Below are 10,888 nucleotides of genomic sequence, written 5' to 3' on the forward strand. Positions count from 1 at the left end.
CGAATCATGCTTACTTGGAAAAATGACAAAGTCACCCTTCACAGGCTCGTGTGAAAGGGGTGAAGGTTTGTTGGACCTTATACACACGGATGTGTGTGGACCATTCAAACATGCCACAAGGGATGCTAATCGTTATGATTTGACTTTTACTGATGATTACAGTAGATATGGATATGTCTACTTGATCAAGCATAAGTTAGAGACTTTCGAAAGGTTTAAGGAATTTAAACATGAAGTCGAGAATCAATTGGGCAGGAACATTAAGATGCTTCGATCCGATCGAGGAGGTGAGTATCTTAGTTCAGAGTTCCTCGACTATCTTAGGGAATGTGGGATTGTCTCACAATTGACACCTCCCAGGACACCACAGTTGAATGGTGTGGCTGAGAGGCGTAATCGAACCTTGTTAGATATGGTTCGTTCCATGATGAGTCGAGCTACGCTACCAATTTCATTCTGGGGGTATGCCTTAGAGACTGCCGCCCATATTCTTAATCTAGTCCCTACAAAGAAAGTTGCCAAAACTCCTCACGAGATGTGGACCGGTAAAGTACCTAAACTAGACCACATCAAGATTTGGGGTTGCGAGGCTTTCGTGAGATGCGAGACTCATGATAAGCTCGAACCTCGAAGCGAGAGGTGTATTTTCATCGGTTACCCACAACGATCCTTTGGTTACCTCTTTTACAGACCCAGTGACAATGTGGTCTTTGTAGCAAGAAGAGGAGTCTTTCGGGAAAGAGAGTTTATAAGCCAAGGAGACAGTGGGAGGCAAATTGGTCTTGAAGAAATTCAAGAATCAAGTGGTGAAGGAACTTCAAACTCTAGACCTCAACTTGAGGAGGAAACTCCTGTTGAGCCAATTGACAAACTTGTACCTCTGAGGCGTTCCACGAGAGTTAGGAGTGCACCTGAGCGTTACTATGGATTCCATATTACTGCAGAAGGTGAGACACTTATTAGTGATGGGACACTAGTAGGTCAAGATGACCCTAACAGCTACGAGGAAGCCATGGCAGGCCCCGAGTCTGCTAAATGGAAAGAGGCTATGGATAGCGAGATACAATCCATGTATGACAATCAAGTTTGGAACTTGGTTGAAAATGTACCAGGTCGTAAGACAGTAGGGTGCAAATGGGTCTTCAAGAAGAAGACCGACATGGATGGTAAAGTACACACTTATAAGGCTAGACTGGTTGCAAAGGGCTTCTCTTAAATTCCTGGAGTGGATTATGATGAGACCTTTTCTCCGGTAGCCAAGATTAAGTCTATTCGGGTTCTGTTAGCCATAGCTGCATTTCATGACTATGAAATATGGCAGATGGATGTCAAAACCGCTTTCCTTAATGGAAAGTTGGCTGAAGATGTTTACATGAGTCAGCCAGAGGGTTTTGTCAGCAACGAGTACCCTAATAGAGTGTGTAAGCTTGAGAAATCCATCTATGGATTAAAGCAAGCACCTCGCAGATGGAATCTTTGCTTTGATGAGAAGGTCAAGGAATTTGACTTTACTAGGAGTGAAGATGAATCTTGTGTGTATGTCAAGGCTAGTGGGAGTATAGTAAGCTTTTTGGTATTGTATGTGGATGACATACTACTCATAGGAAACGACATTCCAACCCTGCAGGAAGTAAAGTCCTGGCTTGGGAAGTGTTTCGCTATGAAGGACCTTGGTGAAGCTGCCTGTATTTTAGGGATAAGGATCTTGAGAGATCGGAGTAAAAGACTAATTGGACTTAGTCAGAGTACCTACTTGGATAAGGTGTTGAAGAGATTCCGCATGCAGGACTCCAAGAAAGGAGAGTTACCCATCCAGAGTAACACCAGATTGAGTAAGACACAAAGCCCTAGCACTGAGGCTGAGATAGCATAAATGAGTCGAACACCTTATGCTTCGGCTGTAGGATCGATCATGTATGCTATGACGTGTACTCGACCCGATGTAGCTTTTGCCTTGAGCATGGTTAGCAGGTATCAGGCGAACCCTGGCAAGGCACACTGGACTGCGGTAAAGAATATCCTCAAGTACCTACGGAGGACTAAGGACTAGGTCCTTACCTTCGGTGGGAGTGATGACTTGAGAGTAGTAGGGTATAGTGATGCTAGCTTCCAGACTGATAGGGATAATTTCCGCTCTCAGTCGGGCTGGGTCTTTACCCTGAATGGAGGAGCAATCTCTTGGAAGAGTTCCAAGCAAGAAACAGTGGCTGATTCAACTTGTGAATCAGAGTATATTGCAGCTAGCGAGGCGGCAAAGGAGGCAATGTGGCTGATGAACTTCATTGGAGACCTTGGAGTTGTACCAGCTATTAAAGAGCCAATGGAAATTTTCTGTGATAGTGAAAGTGTTGTTGCCTTAGCCAAGGAACCAAGGGATCACGGGAGATCCAGACACATCGACAGAAAATACCATTTCATCAGACATCGGATCGAAGAAGGACTCCTCGTGGCAAAGAGGGTATCATCAGATGAGAATCCGGCAGATCCCCTCACAAAGGGACTGACTCGGGTTAAGCATCTTCAGCATGCTCGGAGCATAGGGCTGAAGGATGATATTAGATTTAGTAGTTAGATAACCTCGAAATTTGTAAAGTGTAATTGACATTTGATGATGAATAAAAAATGTTTTATTTATGAGTAAGGTGTTGCTATCTCTTGTCGATCGTTTACTATATTTCTTTTGCATGTTTTGACTTCCAGAATAATTTTGTTTGGTATAACATATTATTCAAACCTCCACAGTCAGTCATATGTCGGAAGTAGGTATGAATCAAGACTGTCATGTTTGGTTGTAGAGGTCTTGGACAAGGCTACAGCAATCATGAGTGCTCATAAGTTCTGAGCATTAGACTCAACCCACGCTCACTGGAATCACTTCATGGAATTCTATCTCGAGTGATCGTGAGACGGTAATATCGTATAAGTCTTCAAACCTAGAGATATGATTTGTTACTTACAAGTTGGTTATGCATTGATTGTACGAGAAAACGCATTGGTAACTCGATGTTATAAATCGTGCTCTTGTGTGTAATTCAATGAGTGGTAGAACAAACATATGAGTCGAAGTTTATCTGTTCCTTCTTGGATTAGAAGCTGATATCTGGGACCCTCGATGATTTTGTTTTGACCCATGTACCGGGCCCGGTCATAACTAAGTTGATGTGTTCAATTAAGTTCTTTGTCAAACAAATCGGAAATCGGGAAACAAACTGCTGGACAATAAGAAAGACATTGTTCCATGTATTTTTCCGGCTGATATCTAGAACGGAGGATTATATGATCACTTATCTTAAATGGCGTACCATCATCTTCTCAGTTCCGAGAAACCTTGAAAAGAGCTACGATTGCCGATCGGTTCCTGAAGTCATACTTGCAGTAATAGTTATTAGACTTATCCAAGTGGGAGACTGTTGGATAAGGTGTCTAAGTCCATAACTATTTCTGGTATGTACTTGACCCGACCCGGCATGGTCCATTTGGGTTGCATGGCACCATGCAATTGGATAGACTAAATGAGAGAAATAACACTTGGAGATTATTAATATATTATAAGTTCTAATATATTAATAATATTATTTGATTAGTTTGATCAATAATTAATTTAGAATTAATTAAGTGGTCAAAAGAGAACTAATTAAATATATAGGTTGATTATGTAAATCATCCATATCTTGTATAGTGGGCTAAGAGGCTCCATGGATTATCAAGTTGGGTTCTACCCATAGGATGCTCCATGGATGCTCCATGGGAGTTACAAACCCATGGGTCATGGAAATGAAGAGTCATGACACATTAGGGTTTACATGGTGTAACCCTAGATGTGTCAACACTATATAAGAATCATATTCTCCACCAAAATCAGCTAGACACTAAGAAACTAGAGGGCTTGGCCGATTTTAAGAAGTGTGTATTATCTCAAGAGTCTTTCCAAGAGCATTTGGTGTTGTGTGAAGCATTTGAGGCATCACACTTGGGGTGCTAGGCTCACAAGGTTTCAAGGAACACAAGCAACAACAAGGTAAGTTATTCTATCTATTATTCAAGTTAAAATTGTTCCCCATGTATGCTAGATAGGAATATAGCCTTGGAATTCAACTTAGCATGATAATTAGACAAACATAGATCCAAGGTTATTAGGGTTGCATGTACACTTAGGAAGTGTTAGAATGCTCAAAACCCATCACTAGGGTGGTCTCAGTTCATCAGGAAGTCAGATGAGGAATAGCAGAATTGTCAGTCAGTGGCAGTGCGAGTATGCAGCGTATGGTGGAATTCAGTTAGCTGATCGTGTGGTGCTCGACACCAGACCATAGTAGAAAGAAATGCCCAGTGGATACTGGCGATAATGACCCGTACTGGTAAGCGGGGGTGATGGAGTTGGTGAAGGTTAGGGCCTTCACAATGATAGAAGGAATAGTTAGTTATGGAGCATTGCCTTGGGGAGGCAAGGAAATCGCACAAGGAAGGAAGTGGAGAACCCCTATGGGTTCAGTGCAGTACTCGGTGAGTACCAGAAGGATTGTCGGTTGAGTAAGTTCTGTTTCTAAGTTGTTCAGGGTCAGGTTTGACCCGAGGGTTAACCGTGAGGTTTATGTTAGTCAGAATGACCAGGTGGAAGACCAGCGCAGGTAGGCGGCTGGTGTTGGGATAATTGGTGGATATTGGAGGCGGATCGCAAGCGGTGGACCATGGCAAACTTCGAGGACGAAGTTTAATTTAAGTGGGGGAGAGTTGTAACACCCAAAGTTTTGAAGGCCAAGAACGGAAAGAAAACCCTAAGTTTAAGGGTCGACTCGGCGAGTCCAAGGAGGGACTCGACGAGTCCGAGCGGGATCCGAGTCGAGGAGTAAGTGACCGACTCGGCGAGTCGGCCAAGTGGACTCGGCGAGTCTGGCCTATGCGTGGAAAACCCTAAATTCGGGACTTGGAGCCTATATAAACGTCTTAATCTTCTTCCTAGGGCTCCTTACTGCCTCTTAAGCCTTGGATATTAAACCCTAGCCGCCATATCCTCTATTTGAACCATTTATTGCCTTCAAGAGTGCATTTAGCTTGGAGGAAGAAGAAGAATCTTGAGAGTGCAAGAAGGGGGCTGTAGATCCGGGATTAGGAAGACATTTTTGAGCTTTTGGAGGTATAAACTAGTTCCTGGACCCTTTTTGCATCTAGATTTATGTGTGGTTGTTGGGGCTCTTTAGCCATAATGATATTATGTTGAGTTAGGAGCCAGATCTGGAGTTGCTACTTTAGATCCAAGTGTGTTATGAGTTGGGGAAGCATAAAGTATCAGCCCTTGAGTCGATTTTGAAGCCCCCTTGGCCTTAAACCCTAGTTTATGGTGCTTTTTGCCTAGATCTCCCTCTCTACACGTAAAGTTTGCAACTTTACGTGGGGGGTAGGCTTGGGAAGGGTAGATCTACAGTTTGGAGTCCATGCATGACTCGAAAGTCCTCTGCATGTATGTAGATCTGAATGGACTTGGCGAGTCCTTCGAGTGGACTCGGCGAGTAGCTTGAAGATGAGGAGGAACTCGACGAGTGGGATGAACAGCTCGTCGAGTCGGATGAAGATGGGCATGAACTCGGCGAGTTGGATGAACAACTCGACGAGTTGGATGAAGATTGACTTGTGCTCGGCGAGTCAGGTCGCGCAGTCCCAAACCCTTCGAGTTAAGACTCGAGTCAGCGAGTCGAGCAAGGACTCAGTGAGTTGGACAGGACAGGATTCGGGAATCAGTAGACTCGGCGAGTCAGGGGCTGACTCGGCGAGTCAAGTCGTGATTGGAAGGACCTTGAGCATAGGGACTCGGCGAGTCAGTAAGTAGACTCGGCGAGTAGGGTTGACCTGGAAGGTTGACTTTGACCAGGACTTTGACTTTGACAAGAGTTGACTTAGTTGACCTTTGAAGGTCAGTTAGACTAAGTGTTATGTTGATATTGGTAGCTCGGGGAGTTAGTGGAGCAGCAGTCCGGAGTCAGTGGTCAGGTAGTGGTCAAAGGAATTAGCAGCAGCAGTTCAGCAGTATCAGGTGAGTTTCCCTGTGTATGAATGGGTCTACGACCACAATGCCGGCCCATGTAGTTATGAGTAGAAGACCCAGGGGTTAGCCCTAGGCCCAGTATGCTAGTATGATATTCGGGACGAGGTCCAATGATAGAGGGCGGGTGCCCAAGGAATGGTTTATGTGATAGTTTATACTTGTTGTCTGTGTGATACTTGTATGTGCCTGGTAGGGAGGTGAGTGTGGGCAAGGTCCCGTATCTCACCAATAGTAGAGTGTGGATGGTGTTCCACATCTCAGTAGCAGCAGAGCAGGGGCGAGGCCCAAGTCAGGAAAGGAGTGAGTGTGGGTTGGGCCCGTATCTCACTACCAGTAGGAGCATGGACGGGGTTCCGTGACTCATCAGTAGCAGGTCAGGGGCGGGGCCCAGAGATAGGCGAGGCCTTAGAACAAGATCCGTTAGTATGTGTTTAGCTTATGTGAGATGTTTATGTGCTATTATATGTTAGTGGGCGAGGCCCTGTGATAGGCGAGGCCTACGTGAAACAGATCTGTATCCGAGCGGGGCTCGAAGCCAGACGGGGCCTGGAGCGGCGGGGCCGTTGTAGCGGGCGAGGCCCGAGGTAGGGGGCGAGGCCCAGGATAGCGGGCGCGGCCCAGTATATGCAGTATGTAGTTATGCATGGTATGTGGTAGGGTGGGGAACTCACTAAGCTTCGTGCTTACGGTTTTCAGTTTTGGTTTCAGGTACTTCCGGTAGCGGATGATGGAGCTCGGGATGATCGCATGGCACACACAATAACTTAGACAGCCTGGGAATGTTTACTCTGATAACGAATATGTATTTTGGAAACTAATACTTTGTTTATGTTTGAAAACGATGAATTTGCTTAACGTAATGTTTTATTAAATGAAATTTTTAGTCTTGAATTTTGGGACGTTACAAAACTACAAAGCAAAAAATGAGAACTTCCATTTCTTGTCTGTTTCACTTCTTAGGAACCACAAACGACTTGAGTTGCGATGACATTTTGACATTTTTTAGTTTCCATATTACTATATTAGACTATATATATATATATATATATATATATATATATATATATATATATGTATATATATATATATATATATATATAAATTATATTATGTTATATATGATTTTTTATGATATTAATTCTCTATAGGATTAATAATCTAATATATAAATTTTCTATAAATATATAATATAAATTATACATAATATTAAAAAACCGCTATATCACTACTATACCACCACAATAACCGCGATTTCAAATATCGGCATGTGACCACTATTGAAATTTCGACCGCGATAACTGCTTAGGTTATCAGTAACCCTGAAGACTACTCGAAGTCTGAAGACCACATTCATCTGTAGGGCACAGGTGGGAGTAGGGCAAATGGGCCTAGTTATTTATTTAATAATTCTAAACAATAATATTAAATAATAATAATAATAATAATAATAATAATAATAATAATAAGAAGAAGAAGAAGAAAAGACAAAAAGAAGGGTAATCTTAATTTTTTTACATGTCTTCTTCCAAGGAATGGAGTAGGGACCAAAACTATAAGATTTGAAAACCAAAATAACCTTTGGTATCAATTTTACAAAACTATGATAAAAGTTGAAAGAAAAATGCTTACCATATAGAACCATAACTATAGAACCATAATGCAATTTCTTCTAATTTATTTTAACTTAAATCATAAAAGAAACTAAATATTATATTATTTACCTAATTTGGGTGGGGCGAAAAGAAAACGCCATTATCACGATTATTGTGGGAATCATTAGTTTGGTATCAATTATGATTTATGACGCATGATTGGAGTTGTTTGGGCGCGCATAGCACCAAAATGCAAGTCCGTAGTGTCCTAAGAATTGACTATTGAGCTCATTATTGTAACCACAAAGAGAATTTTAAATGGAGTTGTATAGTTTTTTATGTTATTATGTATGGGCAAAGACAAAACGATAATGAATCATGACATGATCCTAATACGTTCATGACCTTGGATACGTGTTGTTTGTCTGGTTGACGTGGAATCTACACAGCATGGGTCCACCTGCGACGCCGCCACCAGCCAGCCTATAGCACATTAGCACATGAATCATGAATCCCCACCGTTTGTATCTCTTTCGCTCGATTTAGACAAGCAAAGATTGAAAGATGATAAACTGAATCCTCACCTACTCAAAGCAACACCGGAAATACGCCGTCTCCGGTAATGCTCGACTCGATTTAGTCGTCGGAGTTCGATTTAGTCTCCGGCGGAGTCAATTCTGTACATCAGAAGTTCAGAACCACCGTCGGAGAGAATGGGGATGTCGTGGGAAGACGTCGTTTTGATCGAGGAACGGAAAAGTTCCGACGAACCAACCGTCGTCACGGTGAACTGCCCCGACAAGCCTGGGCTCGGTTGTGATCTTGTACGGAATGTACTCGAATTCGGACTCTATGTCACCCGTGGAGGTTTTCCCCTCTTCTCTCTATTCCTATTGTAACTAATTGTAATCATTTATGTTTAAATCACCTTTTGAGATTCTTTGATTTAGTATGAATTTCATAATCTCAACATTCAAGTTTCAACAACGAACCCTAAGATTTCTTTCTGCATCAGATTTTTCTACAGATGGGAAATGGTGTTACATCGTGTTATGGGTTGTCTCGAGGCCATGTTCGCTGAAAATTGATTGGGAGAGCTTAAAACAGCGGCTTTTATCTTGTTGTCCATCGTTTTTGCCTGCGTTTTATCTCAATCAATTACCCGATTCTTCTAAACCACCTCCAATTTATCTGTTAAAGGTCTTTTCTCTTGATCGAAAAGGGTTGATCCATGGTAACCATTAACACCATTCTATCTTTTTTTATCCTTCTGAAACTTCATTGACATATAAAATTCCAATTTTATAGATGTTACACAAGTTCTTTGTGAACTCGAGCTCACAATTCAAAGCTTAAAAGTAATGACAAACCCAGATGGCAAGGTCTTGGATCTCTTCTTTATCACTGATCACTTGTAAGCCTTTTTGAAATCTTATATATATTTACACATGTGATTGAAATAATATTTGTTGATGTTGAATTTTTTTTAGGGATTTATTGCATACAAAAATTAGAAGAGAAGAAACATGTGAGCATTTAAGTGGTGTGTTAGGAGAGTATTGTATAAGCTGTGAACTAGAGTTAGCAGGACCTGAATATGAAAGCCAAAAAGGGTTTACTTCAATTTCAGAAGAAATTGCTGATGAATTGTTTAGTTGTCAGCTTGCCACTAAGGAAAATGATGCTGTTATAACGGTTGATAATTTAATGAGTCCAGCTCATACTTTGCTTCAAATACAATGCCTTGATCAGAAAGCTCTCATCTATGACATTTTAAAGATCTCCAAAGACTGCAATATCCAGGTATATATACTCATCTTCACTTCCATCACATTAACAGCTAAGAAATCTATTTGATGTTTGAAATGAGAAGGTTATCGTGTTTTTATTCAGATTGCATATGGAAGAATCTCTAGTAGTGTGAAAGGGTACCGAAGTTTGGACTTGTTTATACAAAAAGATGATGGGAAAAAGATATTGGATAAGGAAAACCAAGTTGCTTTATGTTCACGTCTAAAAGAAGAGATGCTACATCCATTAAGAGTCATCATCACAAACCGTGGCCCGGATACAGAACTTTTTGTTGCTAATCTCGTTGAGCTTTCCGGGAAGGGAAGGCCGCGTGTTTTTTATGATGTCACATTTGCATTGAAGACACTCGGAATATGCATCTTCTCTGTGAGTTGCATAGCATTGTACTTTTTTTTTTTTTGTTATTAGGAGATTATGCGTTTAAAAGTTTATGATTATAGTTGTGTAAATTGTTTTGTATTTGGATGACATTGTTATAATTGGGTGTCTGCAGGCTGAAGTTGGCAGACACTCGACTGCAGAGCGCGAGTGGGAAGTTTATAAGTTTCGATTGGATGAAACTCGAGGATTTGTGTTAATGAGCAAGCAAGCTAAGATGGATGTAGTTGATAAAGTGAGAAGAGCACTAATGGGATGGTGAATGAGATTACAAGGGTTTATCATGGATTCATGATTATGAATGTGTTGTTATTGGTGACTTAATTTTGACCATGTGATTTGTGCATTCTTTGGTTATAAATATTATGGTTGTTGTACCATGATCAAGTTTAATATTTTCGTGTTCTATGTTTGATTTTATCATCTATGGGTCATGAGAAGTGATTGAGCAATAATTAATCTCTCCAAAAATTGGAACGATATAAATACATAACACATGCTAGAAAGGTGCATTTAACACATGCATAGATATTTGGACTTTTTAAGGTTGGTTTTGTTGTAGGTGTATTAAAAAAAAATCTAAAACCGAAAATAGGTTAATCATATCAGTTTTTAGTGTAATTGAACCAAGATCATCTTTACTTTTCAATTAGGTGGCGATTTACGATTTTACTTGCACACAATTAGTCGAAAAAACTAAAAAATTTAAAAAATTATGTTTTGTATACTACCGATACTATTCTAACCAACTAAAGTCACACCAATTTAAGATATTTGTAGACGAAGAAAATAAAGAGAAAATAAGAATTAAGCTAATTTTCATAAGCTTTTTCCAAATATCAATTTCGCAACCTTCTCAAAATGGACCGTAGCAATGCGGAATGCGCTTTGGTCTTCTTATGCGTAGTTCCTGAACTTAAGAAAGAAAATTAAGAAAGAAAAGAAAGGAAGAGAAAAAAAAATAACGAAAGAAAAGAAGATTAGGAAAAGAAAAAGATTGTTTTTGTATTCTTGAGTTGGAAAGAAGTGAAAGCAAAATTAATCATTTTGTTTTTTTTCCAAATCC

General features: G+C 40.7%; 1 protein-coding gene across 1 annotated transcript; it reads left to right on the forward strand.

Moving 5' to 3' along the window:
• Positions 1-8,137: 8,137 nt before the first annotated feature.
• ACR9 (ACT domain-containing protein) lies at positions 8,138-10,217 on the forward strand. The gene is made up of 6 exons (XM_079020182.1): positions 8,138-8,499; positions 8,648-8,866; positions 8,941-9,046; positions 9,123-9,435; positions 9,526-9,810; positions 9,938-10,217. Exons 1-6 carry the CDS (start codon positions 8,346-8,348, stop codon positions 10,082-10,084), a joined length of 1,224 nt encoding a protein of 407 aa, XP_078876308.1. The 5' UTR covers positions 8,138-8,345; the 3' UTR covers positions 10,085-10,217.
• Positions 10,218-10,888: the final 671 nt, after the last annotated feature.

Source organism: Lactuca serriola, chromosome 9 (assembly GCF_051521515.1).
Source record: "Lactuca serriola cultivar US96UC23 chromosome 9, Lser_US96UC23_V15, whole genome shotgun sequence".
In the NCBI taxonomy this organism is placed as follows: Eukaryota; Viridiplantae; Streptophyta; class Magnoliopsida; order Asterales; family Asteraceae; genus Lactuca; species Lactuca serriola.

Bases quoted from the DNA above. Each gene is read 5' to 3' on its own strand.
- ACR9 (XM_079020182.1), top strand. From the start codon at position 8,346: ATGGGGATGTCGTGGGAAGACGTCGTTTTGATCGAGGAACGGAAAAGT. The intron at 8,867-8,940 runs GTAACCATTAAC...CCAATTTTATAG, and splicing joins TCGAAAAGGGTTGATCCATG to ATGTTACACAAGTTCTTTGT. The intron at 9,047-9,122 runs GTAAGCCTTTTT...AATTTTTTTTAG, and splicing joins TTCTTTATCACTGATCACTT to GGATTTATTGCATACAAAAA.